Source organism: Gigantopelta aegis, chromosome 2, assembly GCF_016097555.1.
Source record: "Gigantopelta aegis isolate Gae_Host chromosome 2, Gae_host_genome, whole genome shotgun sequence".
Classification (NCBI taxonomy): domain Eukaryota; kingdom Metazoa; phylum Mollusca; class Gastropoda; order Neomphalida; family Peltospiridae; genus Gigantopelta; species Gigantopelta aegis.
The window spans coordinates 15,517,446-15,539,529 of record NC_054700.1 but is presented as its reverse complement, the minus strand read 5'-3'; the positions used below and the strand labels follow the sequence as shown (position 1 = coordinate 15,539,529).

The 22,084-nt window shown below is 35.9% G+C and overlaps 1 protein-coding gene across 8 annotated transcripts in view; it reads left to right on the top strand.

Moving 5' to 3' along the window:
* The window catches only part of LOC121381958 (unconventional myosin-IXAa-like), a 178,119-nt gene that overhangs the window by 147,165 nt on the left and 8,870 nt on the right, over positions 1-22,084 (top strand). For 4 of the 8 annotated variants that reach the window (XM_041511421.1, XM_041511404.1, XM_041511395.1 and 1 more), the window contains 7 exons: positions 381-588; positions 1,255-1,383; positions 2,833-2,938; positions 5,630-5,761; positions 10,380-10,515; positions 11,658-11,788; positions 13,833-13,984. In XM_041511421.1, the coding sequence (XP_041367355.1) occupies positions 381-588; positions 1,255-1,383; positions 2,833-2,938; positions 5,630-5,761; positions 10,380-10,515; positions 11,658-11,788; positions 13,833-13,984 (994 nt within the window). Of the gene's footprint in view, positions 1-380; positions 589-1,254; positions 1,384-2,832; positions 2,939-4,114; positions 4,254-5,629; positions 5,762-10,379; positions 10,516-11,657; positions 11,789-13,832; positions 13,985-15,451; positions 15,471-22,084 lie in introns of those variants that run through there. The other 4 variants (XM_041511438.1, XM_041511446.1, XM_041511412.1 and 1 more) reach the window with 3 other exon arrangements.

Below are 22,084 nucleotides of genomic sequence, written 5' to 3'. Positions count from 1 at the left end.
GTGTATAGGTTTATCATGTACCATTACAGATCAAATTTGACATTCATGGTGATTTACCAATTTTTGTCAGAGTTATGGCCCTTGAACTTAGGAGGTATGAAAACAAAAAATTCCAGGAGATACGGAAATTTGTTTGCCAGATTTGTTATTGCAGTGTTTCTAGATATTGAGTTGAAATTTGTGTATATCTTTATCATGTACTGTTACAGAACAGGTTTGACTTTCATGGTGATTTACCCATTTTTCACAGAGTTATGGCCCTTGAACTTGGGAGAGATTAAAACAAAAATTGTTGGGCCCTGTAGGGGACAAGTATTTCTTTATGAGTACTCTCAGAATGTTTTGTTCCACTATTTGAGTACACCCATGTCATGTGCTAGTGGGCACTGTTGATGTTGCAGGGTGGAGGACCGTTCCATGTGTTCGGCGCACCACTACAGACCCAGATAACCGAGCGCTGCAAGGTTCCCGAGATCGCAGAGAGGCTCGTCGCGGCCATCGAACTCCACGGGATGTTCACCGAGGGGCTGTACAGGAAATCGGGGGCAGCGCCCAAGGTCCGGCACTTGAAGGAGCTTGTAGAAAAAGGTATGGAATTACGGTCAAACTTTTGATACGGCTTACAGGGGCTGTTAACTGCACTCACTCGCTCACATGACCTGTAATAGTAAAATAAAGTTTGTTTTATTTAACGACACTACTAGAGCATATTGATTTTTTTTATCTTATCATCGGCTATTGGTCGTCAAACATATGGTCATTCTGACACTGTTTTTTTAGAGGAAACCTGCTGTCACCACATAGGCTACTCTTTTATGACAAGCGGCAAGGAATCTTTTATTTGCGCATCCCACAGGCAGGATCACATGACCTGTAATGCTGGAGACAGACTGTATAGCGTAGAGCCGCATGACATTGCAATGCAGTGTTTTCACTTTACTAGAGTTAAAAAAGTTTGTTTTGTTTAACGACACCACTAGAGAACATTGATTTATTAATCATTGGCTGTTGGATGTCAAACATTTGATAATTTTAACATATAGTCTTAGGGAGGAAACCCGCTACATGTTTCCATTAGTAACAAGGAATCTTTTATATGCACCATCCCACAGACAGGATAGCACATACTATTGGCCTTTGAGATACCAATCATGGAAGAGGAAAACTTACTGGGACAGTACTTGAGTAGATTTTAGAGAATATATGTTGCTCACGCATGTACAGGTACTAAAATGTTACAATGTTTGTTTTCAGATATTCACACAGTAGATTTTGAAGAATATCCCATTCATGTGCTCACGTCAACACTAAAATGTTACTTCCGTGAGCTTCCAGAACCTCTTTTGACCTTTGACCTCTACGATGACTTCTTACGAGCATCAGGTTAACTTTTAATTTTTTACTCTTTTTTTTCTGTTTTTTTTGGTCTCAGTTATAAATTTTATTGATTAATGTTTCCGTATCTGTCTTCTTATTTCAGTTTGCAGGAAACTTTTCTTCTTCTTCTTCTTTTTCAAACTGATTTTTGTGCTTATATCCAATTTAGCGTCAAGCATACTGTTCTGGGTACACTCCAGGATAGGAGTTAATTAATTATACTTACCGTATATTGCCGTGTATTAGCCGACTCCTTGTATAAGCTGACCTCTTAGTTTGACCCTAAATATCAAGTACAAAATAATCGGCCTCGTGTATAAGCCGAAGTCATCTTTTGTCCAGTTGTGTGTTGCATTGATTTCAATAATACTGTCAACAAATAGACTTGTCCTTTTCTTTTTCATTATATTTTTTCCCCTTTAATTATTACAGACACAGTAATCGTTAACGTCTTCCATGCCGTGCAAAAATAATTAAGCACCGATAAATCATAACAGGAAAATAACCAATTCAAGCTGTAAACAAGATATCACTGCACATAAATAATTAAATTATTCACTGGACAGCAAATCATAAACTCATTAAAGCATGTCTAATGCCTGTCTCTCTCCCCCCCCCCCCCCCCCCCCCCCCACAAAACCCCCGACAGAAACAGACGATTCTTTGCTCCATGCTTGTTCGCAGTGGTGCAGGTGGCAAAATTATGTGATCCAATCAAATAAGAGCTTACAAAATGATATTGACAGAGGTGTCAAACAAAGATGGCGGACGGTTGGAAAGAACATGTTTTTACCATTGAAATGACAATAAAACAAGTAATTTTTATTATCGTTCATCAAACTATTAATGCATTCAAAAAAAAACACTACATAATATTGCATGATGGGGTGTTTTATTTATACTGTGCACAAATTATTGTTACATATAGCTTATGCTGTGAAAGGCTGTAAGGGTCTGGTCAAAATTTGTAAGTAGCGTTCAGGTGTGTTTTCGATCAGAATTTTATGAACCAATTTGTTGCCTCAGTGTATAAGCCAACTCTTTTCTTTTGGAAAGTATTTCTAGACTTCAAAAGTCGGCTAATACACGGCAATATATGGTATTAGTAGTTAGTGGGTAGAAGGTAGTACTGTAACACAAACCCAGTATTTACTAGACTTAAGCAGCCTCTATTTTTTTATATAGAAAGTATGAAAAGTTTTAGTCGCCAATAAAAATAAATGGTCACAAGACTTGGTGAACATGTTTTATATGTCATAAATATTTTTTGCACTGCCTAAATATTTTTTAGATTTTTAATATTTTATTTGTTTGCAGAGCAAAGACCGTGTTGTTGTTCTTTTAATTAACTTGTTATTTTGAAAGTTACAAATCTGCTAGCACTTTCAATAATTATAAAAATTATGTAATCTTACAATTGTATTTATCTTTGTTTTATTGTTTGTTGTTTTCCAGAAATTAAAGATTATAAGGAAAAAGTACAGTCACTGTTTGCTACAATAGAACGGCTTCCAAAAATCAACTACGATCTGTTTGAAAGATTAATCTTCCATTTAGCAAGGTAAGTTTACTTTAATCTTTGTGGTAATTTCCCATTTAGAAAGATAGACTTCTTTTCCAGTTTCCATGAAGACTGATGTTCTTACATAGGTGATCTTCCTACCTTGACATTTCCCTCTGTTTTCCTTTCTTTGTGGTAGGAGGTGGGACATATCCCAGTGATGAAGCGCCCGCTCAATGCATGGTCAGTCTGGGATCGATTTCCGTCGATGGGCCCATTGGGCTATTTCTCGTTCCAGCCAGTGCACCACGACTGGTATATCAAAGGCAGTGTTACGTACTACCCTGTCTGAGAGATGATGGAGATAAAAAATCCCTTGCTGCTAATCGAAAAGAATAGCCCATAAAGTGGTGATAGCGGGTTTCCTCTCTCAATATCTGTGTGGTCTTTAACCATATGTCCGACACCATATAACCGTAAATAAAATGTGTTGAGTGCATCGTTAAATAAAACATTTCTTTCTTTCTTTTTGCTGCTAATCGAAAAGAGTAGCCCATGAAATGGCGACGGGTTTCCTCTCTCAATATCTGTGTGGTCCTTAACAATATGTCTGACGCCATATAACCGTAAATAAAATGTGTTGAGTGCATCGTTAAATAAAACATTTCTTTCTTTCTTTTTGCTGCTAATCGAAAAGAGTAGCCCATGAAATGGCGACGGGTTTCCTCTCTCAATATCTGTGTGGTCCTTACCTATATGTCTGATACCATATAACTGCAAATAAAATGTGTTGAGTGCATCGTTAAATAAAAATTTCCTTCCTTTGTGCTAATATATTAGTCATCATTACAAATTTGAAATGTTACAAGATGTGTTTAAACAAATATTCCTTTTCATTTGAAAAGATGTTAAATTGCTGACAGTGGCAGATTTTAGCCCAGTGGTAAAGCACTCACCTGATGTGCTGTTGGTTTTGGATCAATCCCCGTCGGTGGGCCCATTGGGCTATTTTTTGTTCCAGCCAGTGCACCATGACTGGTATATCAAAGGCTGTGGTATGTGCTATCCTGTAAAAGAACACTTTCCTCTCTAAGACTATATGTCAGAATTGCCTGATGTTTTACATGCAATAGTCAATGATTAATAAATCCATGTGCTCTAGTGATGTCATTAAACAAAACTTTTAAGTCTTTTTTGTTTTTTAATTGCTGACATGTATTAGTGTTTGTTTCTCAGAGTGGCCATGCATGAACAGAGTAACAAGATGACGGCGAATGGGCCGGCCATCATCTTCTCCCCCTGTCTACTGATATATCTGTGTGTTTGTTTCTCAGAGTGGCCATGCATGAACAGAGTAACAAGATGACGGCGAATGGGCCGGCCATCATCTTCTCCCCCTGTCTACTGATATATCTGTGTGTTTGTTTCTCAGAGTGGCTATGCATGAACAGAGTAACAAGATGACGGCGAATGGGCCGGCCATCATCTTCTCCCCCTGTCTACTGATATATCTGTGTGTTTGTTTCTCAGAGTGGCTATGCATGAACAGAGTAACAAGATGATGGCGAATGGGCTGGCCATCATCTTCTCCCCCTGTCTACTGATATATCTGTGTGTTTGTGTCTCAGAGTGGCCATGCATGAACAGAGTAACAAGCTGACGGCGAATGGGCTGGCCATCATCTTCTCCCCCTGTCTACTGATATATCTGTGTGTTTGTGTCTCAGAGTGGCTATGCATGAACAGAGTAACAAGATGACAGCGAATGGGCCGGCCATCATCTTCTCCCCCTGTCTACTGATATATCTGTGTGTTTGTTTTTCAGAGTGGCTATGCATGAACAGAGTAACAAGATGACGGCGAATGGACTGGCTATCATCTTCTCCCCGTCTACTGATATATGCCATCATCTTTACCCCCTGTCTACTGATATATCTGTGTGTTTGTTTCTCAGAGTGGCCATGCATGAACAGAGTAACAAGATGACAGCGAATGGCCTGGCCATCATCTTCTCCCCCTGTCTACTGATATATGCCATCATCTTCTCCCCCTGTCTACTGATATATCTGTGTGTTTGTTTCTCAGAGTGGCTATGCATGAACAGAGTAACAAGATGACTGCGAATGGGCCGGCCATCACCTTCTCCCCCTGTCTACTGATATATCTGTGTGTTTGTTTCTCAGAGTGGCTATGCATGAACAGAGTAACAAGATGACTGCGAATGGGCCGGCCATCACCTTCTCCCCCTGTCTACTGATATATCTGTGTGTTTGTTTCTCAGAGTGGCCATGCATGAACAGAGTAACAAGATGATGGCGAATGGCCTGGCCATCATCTTCTCCCCCTGTCTACTGATATATCTGTGTGTTTGTTTCTCAGAGTGGCCATGCATGAACAGAGTAACAAGATGATGGCGAATGGGCCGGCCATCATCTTCTCCCCCTGTCTACTGATATATCTGTGTGTTTGTTTCTCAGAGTGGCAAGATGATGGCGAATGGGCCGGCCATCATCTTCTCCCCCTGTCTACTGATATATCTGTGTGTTTGTTTCTCAGAGTGGCCATGCATGAACAGAGTAACAAGATGATGGCAAATGGCCTGGCCATCATCTTCTCCCCCTGTCTACTGATATATCTGTGTGTTTGTTTCTCAGAGTGGCCATGCATTAACAGAGTAACAAGATGACAGCGAATGGCCTGGCCATCATCTTCTCCCCCTGTCTACTGATATGTCTGTGTGTTTGTTTCTCAGAGTGGCCATGCATGAACAGAGTAACAAGATGACAGCGAATGGCCTGGCCATCATCTTCTCCCCCTGTCTACTACGCAGCAGCAAGAAGCTACAAGCTCAGGAATCACTCGACCAAATACCAAGACAGACTGGGTAAGTATCAAGTTTGTGTGTGTGTGTTTGTGTATGTGTGTGTGTGTGTGTGAGAGCTTGTGTGCGAGCGTGTGTGCGAGCGTGTGTGCGAGCGTGTGTGCACATGTAGTTTACAAACGTGTTCACGTGTCACTCAACAAATAATTCCTTTCCATGCCTATTGTCAGAATAACCACATGTTAGACACCAAATAACCGTAGTTTAAAATGTGCTGAGGTGTTGTTAAACAAACATTCCTTTCCTTTCTAAACCAAGTGTCAAAATAACCATGTTAGACACCAAATAGCTGCAGTTTAAAATGACCTGAGGTGTCATTAAACAAACATTCCTTTCCTTTCTAAACCAAGTGTCAAAATAACCATATGTTAGACACCAAATAACTGTAGTTTAAAATGTGCTGAGGTGTTGTTAAACAAACATTCCTTTCCTTTCTAAACCAAGTGTCAAAATAACCATGTTAGACACCAAATAGCTGCAGTTTAAAATGACCTGAGGTGTCATTAAACAAACATTCCTTTCCTTTCCAAACCAAGTGTCAAAATAACCATATGTTAGACACCAAATAGCCGTAGTTTAAAATGTGCTGAGGTGTCATTAAACAAACATTCCTAAGTGTCAAAATAACCATGTTAGACACCAAATAGCCGCAGTTTAAAATGTGCTGAGGTGTCGTTAAGCAAACATTCCTTTCCTTTCTAAACCAAGTGTCAAAATAACCATATGTTAAGACACCAAATAGCCGCAGTTTAAAATGTGCTGAGGTGTCGTTAAACAAACATTCCTTTCCTTTCTAAACCAAGTGTCAAAATAATCATATGTTAAACACCAAATAGCCGCAGTTTAAAATGTGTTGAGGTGTCGTTAAACAAACATTCCTTTCCTTTCTAAACCAAGTGTCAGAATAACCATATGTTAGACACCAAATAGCTGTAGTTTACAGTGTGTTGAGGTGTCGTTAAACAAACATTCCTTTCCTTTCTAAACCAAGTGTTAAAATAACCATATGTTAGACACCAAATAGCTGTAGTTTAAAATGTGCTGAGGTGTCGTTAAGCAAACATTCCTTTCCTTTCTAAACCAAGTGTCAAAATAACCATGTTAGACACCAAATAGCTGCAGTTTAAAATGACCTGAGGTGTCATTAAACAAACATTCCTTTCCTTTCTAAACCAAGTGTCAAAATAACCATATGTTAGACATCAAATAACTGTAGTTTAAAATGTGCTGAGGTGTTGTTAAACAAACATTCCTTTCCTTTCTAAACCAAGTGTCAAAATAACCATGTTAGACACCAAATAGCTGCAGTTTAAAATGACCTGAGGTGTCATTAAACAAACATTCCTTTCCTTTCCAAACCAAGTGTCAAAATAACCATATGTTAGACACCAAATAGCCGTAGTTTAAAATGTGCTGAGGTGTCATTAAACAAACATTCCTAAGTGTCAAAATAACCATGTTAGACACCAAATAGCCGCAGTTTAAAATGTGCTGAGGTGTCGTTAAGCAAACATTCCTTTCCTTTCTAAACCAAGTGTCAAAATAACCATATGTTAAGACACCAAATAGCCGCAGTTTAAAATGTGCTGAGGTGTCGTTAAACAAACATTCCTTTCCTTTCTAAACCAAGTGTCAAAATAATCATATGTTAAACACCAAATAGCCGCAGTTTAAAATGTGTTGAGGTGTCGTTAAACAAACATTCCTTTCCTTTCTAAACCAAGTGTCAGAATAACCATATGTTAGACACCAAATAGCTGTAGTTTACAGTGTGTTGAGGTGTCGTTAAACAAACATTCCTTTCCTTTCTAAACCAAGTGTTAAAATAACCATATGTTAGACACCAAATAGCTGTAGTTTAAAATGTGCTGAGGTGTCGTTAAGCAAACATTCCTTTCCTTTCTAAACCAAGTGTCAAAATAACCATATGTTAGACACCAAATAACCGTAGTTTAAAATGTGCTGAGGTGTCGTTAAGCAAACATTCCTTTCCTTTCTAAACCAAGTGTCAAAATAACCATATGTTAGATACCAAATAACCATAGTTTACAAATATGTGCTGAGGTGTCGTTAAACAAACATTCCTTTCCTTTCTAAACCAAGTGTCAAAATAACCATATGTTAGACACCAAATAGCCGCAGTTTAAAATGTGCTGAGGTGTCGTTAAACAAACATTTCCTTCCTTTCCTTTCTAAACCAAGTGTCAGAATAACCATGTTAGACACCAAATAGCTGTAGTTTAAAATGTGCTGAGGTGTCGTTAAGCAAACATTCCTTTCCTTTCTAAACCAAGTGTCAAAATAACCATATGTTAGACACCAAATAACCGTAGTTTAAAATGTGCTGAGGTGTCGTTAAGCAAACATTCCTTTCCTTTCTAAACCAAGTGTCAAAATAACCATATGTTAGATACCAAATAACCATAGTTTACAAATATGTGCTGAGGTGTCGTTAAACAAACATTCCTTTCCTTTCTAAACCAAGTGTCAAAATAACCATATGTTAGACACCAAATAGCCGCAGTTTAAAATGTGCTGAGGTGTCATTAAACAAACATTCCTTTCCTTTCTAAACCAAGTGTCAAAATAACCATATGTTAGACACCAAATAACTGTAGTTTAAAATGTGCTGAGGTGTTGTTAAACAAACATTCCTTTCCTTTCTAAACCAAGTGTCAAAATAACCATGTTAGACACCAAATAGCTGCAGTTTAAAATGACCTGAGGTGTCATTAAACAAACATTCCTTTCCTTTCCAAACCAAGTGTCAAAATAACCATATGTTAGACACCAAATAGCCGTAGTTTAAAATGTGCTGAGGTGTCATTAAACAAACATTCCTAAGTGTCAAAATAACCATGTTAGACACCAAATAGCCGCAGTTTAAAATGTGCTGAGGTGTCGTTAAGCAAACATTCCTTTCCTTTCTAAACCAAGTGTCAAAATAACCATATGTTAAGACACCAAATAGCCGCAGTTTAAAATGTGCTGAGGTGTCGTTAAACAAACATTCCTTTCCTTTCTAAACCAAGTGTCAAAATAATCATATGTTAAACACCAAATAGCCGCAGTTTAAAATGTGTTGAGGTGTCGTTAAACAAACATTCCTTTCCTTTCTAAACCAAGTGTCAAAATAACCATATGTTAGACACCAAATAGCTGTAGTTTACAGTGTGTTGAGGTGTCGTTAAACAAACATTCCTTTCCTTTCTAAACCAAGTGTTAAAATAACCATATGTTAGACACCAAATAGCTGTAGTTTAAAATGTGCTGAGGTGTCGTTAAGCAAACATTCCTTTCCTTTCTAAACCAAGTGTCAAAATAACCATGTTAGACACCAAATAGCTGCAGTTTAAAATGACCTGAGGTGTCATTAAACAAACATTCCTTTCCTTTCTAAACCAAGTGTCAAAATAACCATATGTTAGACATCAAATAACTGTAGTTTAAAATGTGCTGAGGTGTTGTTAAACAAACATTCCTTTCCTTTCTAAACCAAGTGTCAAAATAACCATGTTAGACACCAAATAGCTGCAGTTTAAAATGACCTGAGGTGTCATTAAACAAACATTCCTTTCCTTTCCAAACCAAGTGTCAAAATAACCATATGTTAGACACCAAATAGCCGTAGTTTAAAATGTGCTGAGGTGTCATTAAACAAACATTCCTAAGTGTCAAAATAACCATGTTAGACACCAAATAGCCGCAGTTTAAAATGTGCTGAGGTGTCGTTAAGCAAACATTCCTTTCCTTTCTAAACCAAGTGTCAAAATAACCATATGTTAAGACACCAAATAGCCGCAGTTTAAAATGTGCTGAGGTGTCGTTAAACAAACATTCCTTTCCTTTCTAAACCAAGTGTCAAAATAATCATATGTTAAACACCAAATAGCCGCAGTTTAAAATGTGTTGAGGTGTCGTTAAACAAACATTCCTTTCCTTTCTAAACCAAGTGTCAGAATAACCATATGTTAGACACCAAATAGCTGTAGTTTACAGTGTGTTGAGGTGTCGTTAAACAAACATTCCTTTCCTTTCTAAACCAAGTGTTAAAATAACCATATGTTAGACACCAAATAGCTGTAGTTTAAAATGTGCTGAGGTGTCGTTAAGCAAACATTCCTTTCCTTTCTAAACCAAGTGTCAAAATAACCATATGTTAGACACCAAATAACCGTAGTTTAAAATGTGCTGAGGTGTCGTTAAGCAAACATTCCTTTCCTTTCTAAACCAAGTGTCAAAATAACCATATGTTAGATACCAAATAACCATAGTTTACAAATATGTGCTGAGGTGTCGTTAAACAAACATTCCTTTCCTTTCTAAACCAAGTGTCAAAATAACCATATGTTAGACACCAAATAGCCGCAGTTTAAAATGTGCTGAGGTGTCGTTAAACAAACATTTCCTTCCTTTCCTTTCTAAACCAAGTGTCAGAATAACCATGTTAGACACCAAATAGCTGTAGTTTAAAATGTGCTGAGGTGTCATTAAACAAACATTCCTTTCCTTTCCTTCAGCTGTATTGAGTGTTGAAATAACCATATGTTAAACACCAAATAGCTGTAGTTTTAAATGTGCTGAGGTGTTGTTAAACAGACATTCCTTTCCTTTCCTTCAGCTGTATGGAGTGTATACTGAATGAGCAGATAGAGAAGATCAAGTCCACGTTGGCCGATATCAACACGCTCGAATCAGCCGAGAAGACTGCGTCGGCCCGGCTGTCATTTGTCCGAGCCAGTATACGAGGGTCGAAGGTGAGCCAGTCAACACCAGAGAGGTTTTAGTCAGAGCTTTTCGATTATGGTAGCCCCACTCCAATGGCTAGTGATATTCAGTGTTGGGCTAGTAAATACCTACAATAACTAGCCCAACGGCTAGTGGAAAGAACCCTTGTCAAATGCTGCAGTTACATATTTTGTAAATATGAATATCCTGCCCCGTCTTTCCACCCCCAATCTAAGGATTTTTAAGCTCTATATCTCTCATTAGGTGATATATCTGATTATTACTATTAGTAAAATTGTATTTACTTAAAGTAGGGCTAGTGAATTTTTAATAATGGCTAGTACATTTTTTAAATCACTGATCCCATGGCTAGAGAATTTTTATAAAATTCTAGAAGCCCTGGTTTTAGTAGTAGCTACATGTCTGAATCATAGAAACTGGGGAGGGAGATATGTGCTCTATTGGTCCAGGACTGATCCCCATTAGTGGGCTTATTGCTATTTCTCAATCCAGCCATGGCCGCCTGCTAACTGAAAAGCTTAGCCCATTAAATACATAATTATTTTTAACATGCATTGAGATGAACATACTTATAGTCCATCCCACAGGAAACCCTTTTTTTAACCCTTTATTTTTTAGTCAATTGTTTTGTAAATTGCACACAAAAATAGTATTTGTTTTGTTATTTCCAGAACAGTTTTACTTTTCTCCTTTTGTCAAACGAAACTGAAATTATTTAAAAGAATATATTTTTATAGAATGAGGGGACGGACTATAGGTGTACAGATGAACCAAGTATTATTTGGTTACAAAAGGTATTGATGGCAACTTATACCTGTGCCTTGATCCAGATAATAAGTCATATTTACTTCCAAGATATATGTACATGTTGGACTAAGTAATAATAAATATAAATTATCACTATGGGATACTGTATAATAAAATTATAAAATTTTAATTTCCTTTTTTGGGGGTTGGGAGGTATTTTATTGTTATTTGTTTTTTATTGTTTAATAAATTAAACAAAAACAGATATCTAAGGACTAGATTAATCAGGAATTTTACTTTACAAATTAATTACTTTCATGTTTTAACATACATTGAGATGAAGAATTCTTCTTGATAGTTAAATTATTAATAAAATCCGTTATGATTGTGTTTTCACTTTCAGACTCGCCCGTTGTCGGTGCACCCCCCAGTATCTCCAGTTCCAGTGAAGGAAGTGGAGAACGAAGATGACACGGATCTCATGGAGGAAGAACGGGTTTTGTCAGCTCACATCGCATCCATACACAAAGAAAGGTCAGAACACGCCGTGAAACGGGGATCAACAAAGATCAACTTTCTAAATCAACATTATACATTTAACAGTTTGGAGGATAAATGAACGATGTCATGAAAACAATTCAGGGTTTCACATGACGCAGGAATCCTGCATATTTGACGCAATATTTACCTAAAATACTCCTAAATAGAATCTGTGTGTGTTATGGTTGATGCAAAATATTTCTGATGTGATTAGATTTTTCATTAATGTTTTAAAAAAAGATTTAAATCATAAAAACCTAATGACTACACAGTTCAAAATGAAAATAAGCCGAGCAGGTTAACTGGTTCCCAAACTTATCAATACGTTTTACGTGGTGTAAAAACCAGTGTGGCTGATGTAGTGTGTCAGTTCCTTTGTCTAAATTTAGATCATTGCGACAATGTCGAATGTGCGGTCTGTATACAAATATCAGCCGTGAGTTTTCAGTTTGCTCTATATGTATAGTTGTTTGTTATTGTTTTTTCCCCCTGCTGTCAGTCGTTTTTACATTAAAAAATATCCTTTTCAAAAGCCTAAAAACCTAACGACTATGAAGTTTCAGAATAAATATATATTTTTAAAAGACCTAAATTCATGACGACTACTAAGTTTCAGAATAAATATAGCCGAGCGGTTTAACTGGTTCCCAACCGTATCAGTACGTTTAACGTAACATAGGTGTGAAAGAAACAGTGTGGCTGATGTAGTGTGCCAATCCCTGTCTAAATTTAAATCATCGCAACAAAGTCAAATGCACGGTCAGTATACAGATATCAGATAATAGTTAACCAGGCGTGAGTTTCTAGTTCTGTCTATATATATATCTAGTTTTTTGTTTTGTATTTATTATCGTTCTTTATTGTTTTTAATACATGTAGATGGTTGAGCATATCTTGTTTTAGGAGTTGGTCATAATTATTCACTGGCGTAAGAAGCAGAGGTGGGGGCAAGGGGAACGTATGACCCCCCACTTTTCTTGATTCCCCCCACCTTTTGCTACTTTCCTACGCCATTGTTATTGTGCAGATGAAGCTAGCATGTAACATTGGATAACTAAAAGCCAACGGGTACATAAAAAGGGTACTAAATTATTTACAAGAAAAAAAACAATTAATATATATTTATTATACAGATGTAATAGAGGATATAATATATGCATGTAATTTAAACAATTAAGACCGTTATTCAGTTAATTATGTGATTTATGTGATATCATAGGTGACTCCCATTTTTTAATGCATGACTCCCAAAATAAAACCCTGTGAGTCATGATGACTCCTGTTTTCCAGATGCTAGGTGTAACCCTGCAATTGAAGGGAGTGATTTATTGCTCCCCTATAACTTAAATTAGGGAGAGCCATTTAAGATATTACCATATCGAGCAATTATATTTAATCTTTTTTTAGTACATGCTAAAGGGAGATAAATATGACACTCCTTGAACTAGTCTCAAGGGAGTGATATGGAAACAAGAGTGATAGAGCTCTTTAAACAGTGCTGTCTGGGTTTTACTGTAGACCACCAGCCTCTTGTGGTGTCGTGGTTAAGCCATCGGGCATAAGGCTGGTAGGTACTGGGTTCGTAACCCGGTACTGGCTCCCACCCAGAGCGAGTTTTAACGACTCAGTGGATAGATGTAAGACCACTACACCCTCTTCTCTCTCACTAACCAACTAACACCTAACCCACTGTCCTGGACAGACAGCCCAGATAGCTGAGGTGTGTGCCCAGGACAGCGTCGTGCTTGAACCTTAATTGGATATAAGCACGAAAATAAGTTGAAATATGAAATAAAATGTAGACCTCAAAAGTCGATCTGCCCCGGATTGGGCCCCTGTCCTCCAGAAGCCAAACCCAGGGGAGGACATTCTCGAAACCCTCGTGGTATATGAGCATGTTAAAATATCGGATAACAGGTCACTGTGGCACCATCATTTCACAATGCCCTAGCTGCAGTAGATCTTAAATGACAAATTAAAACAAATTATATACCGTTACCACGTTTTATTGATACAAAATTTACCTTTTTCATTGTAGGGATAAACTAACGTCGGAGTTACCTGTTCTCGAGCCGCGACATGCGAGTTCTGACGAGGAATTGTTGACAGGTGACGAGTGCGAGAGTTCATTGGACCCCACGGATGATTACGATCAAAATGAGGAATACGCCTCCACATTCGATCAACCAGGTGCGCAATTCACTCCATATTTTTATCAGTAATCAATTTGCGTGTGTTATAAAAGTTATCAGGTTTTATTTTTCTGAAGATAAAAGTCTTATAAGGTTTTATTTTTCTGAAAATAAAGTCCATATTGAAAAAAAAACGAGCAAAGTCCTATGTTGGGGTTTTTTAAAAGTAGGTTAAACAATGGTTAAGGATAAATATTTTACACAGAGATATCACACAATTTCTCTCTGTCTGTCTCTCTCTCTCTCTCTGTCTCTCTCTCTCTCTCTCTCTCTCTCTCTCTCTCTCTCTCTCTCTCTCTCTCTCTCTCTCTCTCTCTCTCTCTCTCTCTCTCTCTTTCAAAGGTTTTTTAATTAAATTGTTCCTGGTATTGCAAATGAATCATTTCAAAATAGCAGAAGGTTAATATTAACGCTGTTTACATTTTATTTTAAATTAATATAAATTTTTAAAGAGTAGCTTTTCTGCTCCAAAGTATCAGTTGATGCAGAACCCTTCTACCACATTCAACAACTAAGTTAAGATCATTATATTCTGACTACAGCTTAATTTTTAACTAATACTGTTTTTCAGTGTGCTGTTTTAAATGAACAAAAACAACGTGTTATTCTTAATCTGCTTCATGCTTTTTGTTTAATATACCTGATGTAAATATAATTTTATAATTTTTAGATTATGTGCAAAGATTCCGATGACTAGTTTTCTTTAACTGACACCAGTAATATACCCTGTAAATATATTTAATAAAATGTTAAACGCAATTCTGTTGCTAAAATAAACAATGATATTTTTCTAAAACTAGTCCTAGGTCTTGTAATATGTAATATTTTCACATCATTTAAAGTGTATTAAAACAGTTCATTTTGTTTATATTTATTTTCTCATAATACTAATAATCTAATTATTTTACAATTACATAATAAAATCTGTGAAACAGATCATCAAACTTAGGTTCAGCATAAAATTATTTTACCATTTTGCATGTTCTGTATCTACTGTTACATCAAAAAGAAGAAAATTACATTATTATTTTTCATCTGTATTGTAGGCTGAACTATTTATATTAAGACTTTATTAAGACTTAGCTGTATACATGAATAGAACTGTAACTGTGAGATGTTTCTGGGTTAATTTTGGTTAGGCACTTGGACTGATTAGCTTTGTAGCAGTGTATACTTTGGTGCCAATGAAAGAAAAACTAGTTCCCTTTACTTTGTGTTGTTTTGTTTGTCACTGTTGTTTGTCAATAATTTTCTTAGATTTATGCATGCAGTTTAGTTAGACATAAATATATGATAAAGTTATGAGTAGTTTGAGTTAACTTGTCAATAAAATTCTAGATAAGCATTTTTGATTGGTTAATACTCATTTCTTTTTAATCTGATGTTGTGCATCAGTTTCTGATTGGTTGATTACAATTTCTCAACCAACCGGATACAAAATGACTGGATTTGAATTTTTTTGTAGAAGATTCCTTCGCTTCCAGGTAATATCCCACTTTTAAGATGTCATTTTATCAGTACAAATATTTATTATTGGAACTTGCACAATTTTTTTTAGATGTTTTTTTTTTTTTTAATAATAAACTTTATTATTATTACTCAGGGTTTAGCTTTTTGCTTTGAACTTGACAGAAACTTACAGTAGTAATTTTTAACATTAGAGATCTTTTTTTAATAAAATATATTTGGGTCAAAGAAAATTAACAAACTTACTAAACCCATAACAATAATTAACAGAGCCTGCTATGATGATTATTATGGCTTCTTTCTGTAGTAGCTGCCATCTTAGTTCTGTCTTGTTTGTGAGCTAAATGTAGTTAAGGGTGTACACCACCAAATGAAATCCCGTAGACAACAATATAAACACATGGCTAAAACTCCTACCTGCAGCGTATCAATCGACATATCCACCATGGATATAAATACTACCACCCCTCACCCTTAAAGTAAATAAGAAAAATTGGGGGTCACACTGCTCATTTCAGAGATAATGTTTAGCGTCTATGACTACCCTAGTTCTGCACAAAAATTGTCATGCTATTTTTAATAGGATCCCGCTCATGTTTCCAGCACAATAATAGTTGGTACACTGACACTAGTTCAAATTAAATTCCAGATGAAACAACATTGTATCACAACACTCACTCTCACATTGTGGGATGAAAATGAAAAAGTTGGGTGCACCTCGAACTTTGACCCAGCTGGACGTTATTTGGTTTAGTACTACCTAAAGTGGTAGAGTACTTGGTTGAGAAGAAATGTGTTATGGGATGGATCTCTTTTAGTTGACCAAAGCATTTGATTTTTTTTATTCTAACCAGTACCCCCCCACCACTGGTATAAAAGATTTTTTTTTTTTTTTTTTTTAAACAAAAATCTTGGATATTGTTTTTAACACCATGCCACCATTCCTCCATTCCTTATACTAGTCGTAGCTGCTTCATATAGTCTGATTTAGGAACAAGGTTTCTAAAACAATTAATACATCTATTAAATACAGATTGCCTTTTCAAATCATGTATCATGATAAATAAGTTGACCATTGTAATATTTAAATAAGCTAGTCTTCTGAAATTATTTGTTATTTATTTTATTAACTAATAACAATTGTGCACATAGTGTGTTGTCATTTGGAAATGGGAGATAACAGGAGATGAGACAGTGTTCTAACTTAAGGGTGGGTCACATTTTGTGGTCAATCTATACTCAACAACGAAAGTTTAGCAAATATCTTTTATGACGTCTATATTTGCCATGGTTGAATAAACGTAAAAGAAAACCAGGTCCTCCTGTTGTGTTAAGGCAAAGGTTGATGAGTTTATGTTGTTTGTAAATGGTAAACATTTCAGATGTGAATACTAATTAATAAAAATAGGTTAATTTATAAATGTTATGCCATTTCTTTTAACATTAGCTAAACTTTCATTGTTGAGTATATATTCATTTTGGGCATTTCAGTTAAAAATAAAAAATGTTACTAACATATTTTTCATGATAATGTGAAATTTAAAAAACATTTATTATGATTGCAAAATTAAATGTTGGTGTGTAACCTTTACAGGTCAGTTGTTCTTCAGTAAATATGTATAATGTTTAAAGAGTTGTCTACCAATTGCTGGTTGAACAAATCATGTTTAAAAGTTTTGTTATATGCTGTTTGTGCTTACGACTTTTTCATTCCATTATGTTGGCATTTAGATCATTTGAGGGATGGGACCTAACCCAATGGTAAAGCGCTCGCTGGATACGCGGTCGGTCTAGGATGGATCCCTGTTGCTGGGCCCATTGGGCTATTTTTCATTCCAGCCAGTGCACCACGACCAGTATATCAGAGGCTGTGGTATGTGCTACCCAGTCTGTGGGATGGTGCATATAAAAGATCCTTTGCTACTAATGGAAAAATGTAGTGGGTTTCCTCTCTAAAACATTTTTAGAATAACAAAATGATAGCCAATATTAATTAATTAGGGTGTTCTAGTTACAAGTGTCATTTTACAATATAAACTTTAATTTTCTACATTTCATTTTCACTGGACATTAACTTGCCAGTAAATTCCAGTGTGCTGATTCATTTGCACAGTTTTGTTGTCCATTTTATTTACAACTGTTTATTGATTCCCATTTCTGGATTTTAGCTTTGTTACGTTCACGTCATAGGGTAAAATAATAAAATACTCTGTCAATCACGAGGTCCTCTTTATGCAGGGCTTTTAGGTTATGGTAGCCACACTCCATGTTGGGCTAGTAAATAACTACTACTGCCATGCCCAATGGCTAGTGAAATGTTTTTGTCAAATGTTGTTTTAAGTCTTATTTTGTAAATATGAATATCCTGCCTCCACCCCAAATCCCCAATGTTAGTGTTTGTAAGCTCCATCTCCCTGTTTAGGTGATATATCTGATTATTACTATTATTTAGTAAAATTGTATTAACTTGAAGTATAGTAGGGCTAGTAAATTTTTAATTGTGGCTAGTATATTTAAAAAATCACCGATTCCATGGCTTGTGGATTTTATAAACAAAATTAGGAGCCCTGTCTTTATTCTTGTTTTCATACATAGGCCCCTTAAGAGCTATTTAACCAAGGGAGATAAACTGATGTAGCAATATAAAAATGGCTGATACATGTTATAATCGATAGTAAAATGTAGATTTTCTGTTGCTGGACAGGAGATCTGGTGCATATCAGAACTTGTGGCCAGGATGGACGTGCCTGAACCTTCAGTGGATATGGGCACGTTACTAGAGTTCTCCTTCCTTCCTTCCTTCCTCCCTTCCTTCCTTCCAAGTTTATGACCTGACAGGTCGTATACTTTACTACGCCTCCCTTGTACACTATTAACCCCTCATGCACTGCTCCCCCATCTCTACACACAGTGTTAATTTGCTTCTGACATGGCTGCTGCATACCATTTTGTGACAATTACATCATAGCAGCTAGCTTCCACTTGTCTATTTTTGGGTTAGATTCACATGAAAAGAAAGGTATTTGGGAAAAAAAACATTTCAATTTGTAAAATTAAATTATTATTTGTGAAAAACAAATTAGAAAATTTCCCTAACAAACATCATCTTGTATTAAAAAGCGTATCAGAAATGCAACTTTGCAGGCTTGATATATTGGTCATAATTTTAAGAAATTAATTAATGTCTTTCGACATCTCGGTATGAAGAAAAACATGGGTGACTGGGTTAATTTCATGATTGATATTGTGCGGTAACTTGTGTATGATCACCTGGGCTGCAACCGAGTCACATACATTTTGATGTGAGCACACCTAACAATTTCACTCATGAATATTCATCACATTAAAGGGACATACCCTAGTTTTTAAACACTAAGACATATTTTTCACTGTTGGAGCTGTTTTGGATAACTGTGTCCCTTTAAATTAATTCAGTATTGAATGTCAAAACCACTCTAATAAGTGTTTCATAATGCATTGTATTGTTAATTCGTATCAGTTGAATGTAGTCATGCATATTTATTACAATGAGGGGTGGAATGCAGCCCAGTGGTAAAGCGCTCGCTTGATGCACAGTCGGTCTGGGATCGTTCCCAGTCAGTGGGTCCATTGGGTTATTTTTCATTCCAGTCAGTGTACCACGACTGGTATATCAAAAGCTGTGGTGTGTGCTATCCTGTCTGTGGGATGGTGCATGTAAAAGATCCCTTGCTACTAATGGAAAAATGTAGCATATTTCTTCTCTAAGACTATATGTCAGAATTACTAAATTTTTGACATCCAATAGCCAATAATTAATAAATCAATGTGCTCTAGTGGAGTTGTTAAACAAAACAAACTTTAATTTTATTACAATGGCTGCATGTTTTACAGAACTGGTTGTGCTTTAATCAATATACATGTAGCTTTAGCTAGCAGATATTTGTTAATGCACAAACAAAGCCGAAAAAGCTTTCTCCATAGTAGTACATCCTTTTGTTATGTAGGGCCAGCAGATCTCTTACTGGGGTGGGTGAGTGAGGAGAATGTCTTAGCATCCAAAACTTCAGTCCAAAAATATTGAAATACTGTTGAAAAACATTAATTATGAGGAAAAAAATCTCTATCATACATAGTTTTTTTCCCATCCCAACCAGTGCACCATGACATGTATACCAAAGGTCATGGTATGTACTGTCCTGTCTGTGGGTAAGTGCATATAAATGATTCCTAGCTGCTAATGAAAATAAAATGTAGTTGGTTTCCTCGAAAAAATATGAGTAAAAAATTAACAAATGTTTAACATCCAATAGCCGATGATTAATAAATCAATGCTCTAGTGGTGTCGTTAAACAAAACAAACTTTAACTGTAGCCATTTAATAAATACCCAATTCTCAACCGCTGAAAACACACCCTCCCTCATACACTACCCACCCTCATACTCTACATGTACCTCCTTCATACACTACCCTCTCATACACTGTCCCTCCCTTATACTCCCACCCTTCCACCCCCAATACACACAACATTGATTTGCTTCTGCTGCGGTTGCTGCGTATAATTTTATGAAGAGGTGAACTCTTGATTAACCCAATCATTGGTGAAGGATCAATATTTTATATTCATTTGGATTTTGAGGGTTTTCATTTGTATTTACATAACACTCTTTACTAAACTTTGTAATAGTGGGACACTTGTGCAGTCAGAGCGTATTCCTTTGACGTGGTAATCTCAAATTCTAACATGCACTTTGCTCACCAGAAATATATAATATACAGTGGAACTCCCCTAAACTGGACACCCTAAAGACCAAGTAAAACATCTGGTTTAAGAGATATCTGGTTTAGAGAGGTTCTCTTCTATACAGATATTTAAAAGGGGGCTTCAAAAAAACGTCCGGTTTTGAGGGAATTCCGGTTTACAGAGGGTCCGTTTTTGAGAGTTTTCACTATGTATAAATTATTAATAATGAAACTGGATTCCAAACAGATATTTTTTCTCCTTTTTTTTGTTGATGGCTCTTGCAACTAGTTCAACATTTAGAAATGGATCAGTTAAATGTTTCTTTCAGTGGCATGCCGTCCTTAGCTTCTATTTCTAATCTGGGTCACATGAAAAAGGAGTTTCTTAGAACAGAACTGAACAGAACAGAACTTTATTATGCTCAGGCCGTTACACAACAGCATGGTATTAATACAAATGCAATGCAGTAATAGAGACAGTAGTATAATACAAATACAATACAATAATAAAGGCAATAATAAAATATAATTAGAATAAAGTAATGTAATGTCACATTATTGTAATTACTAGTCTGACACGCACACATATATATGTATACTTGGGTAGTGATAGACATTGTAAATAATTATAGGCCAGTGTTCTTTTAGGGTTTACTGCATTTATCAATAATTTCTTTTATTAATTTACATAATTTCTTGAGAACACCTACATGTATGTTGCTATTTGTCATTAGTTGTTTAAATTTCAACATACTTGGTTTATTATAATAATATGGCTTAAGCAAATGTTTACGGGAGTTAGGGAAATAAGTACATGTGAATAAATAGTGAAATTCGTCTCCAATGTCATTATTGTCACATAATGTGCACGTTCGATCTTTTACTGGGGTGTTGTTCCAGCATCCTATTTCGATTGGTAAGTAGTGGTTAGATGTTCTAAATTTGAGTAATATACATGTAGCTCAAAATGTCTGTGGTATTTTTCTAATCTAAAATTTTCTTTAAATATAGTGTACGTTTTACCTCTTGATGATTAAGTTATGTTACTATTCCATTGTTGTAAATACTGGTCGTTTTGTCTTAATTTTACTTGCTTAAGAAGTATTTTTATGGATGAAAAGTTCTGTGACATCCAAACATTTGTCATGCCTAACTGGTAAAATATATCTTCGACCATTTTTATCCATGTATAACTATATCCATTTACAGAAGAGTCGTGTGACGATGATTTTGTTTGTTTACCAGATACGATATGGGCCCAAAAACTTATAATTCTTTGTTGAATAATTAATTTGAGGGGTCTTCTTCCTAGTTCTCCATATAACATGAATAGCGGGGTGTCTTTTTTAACTGGAAGGATGTGTCTTAAGAATTTTATATGAATATTTTCAATGATATTGATGTTTTCGTAACCCCATGTTTTGCATCCGTATAAGAGAATTGGGAGTACAATGGAGTCGAATAGTTTTAATTTACATTCTAGTGAAAAGTTATTGTCTTTAGATTTAGACAGAACAAAGTACATTGCTTTTGTTGCCTTTTGAATTAGCTGTTTTTTGCTTGTATTAAATTTATTTAGTTTAGTAAAAGTAAGACCTAGGTATTTATATTCTTTTACGTTTTCAAGCACATCATTTCCAAGTGTAAAAACCTTCTTATAATCATTACTGGTGCCATTGAAAATTATTATTTTACTTTTACTTGCATTTACTTTGAGTTTCCATTTATTGCAATATTGTGAAAAGACATTTAGAGATTGTTGTAAGTCAAAGGCGTTTGATGCGAGAAGCGCAGTACCGTCAGCGTATAATAAACATAAAAAGTAAAGAGCTGTTTCATAGAACAGTTCATCTGTCTCCAGGGATACACCAGTACAATTATGGCTTTTTAAGTAATTATCTAGATTAT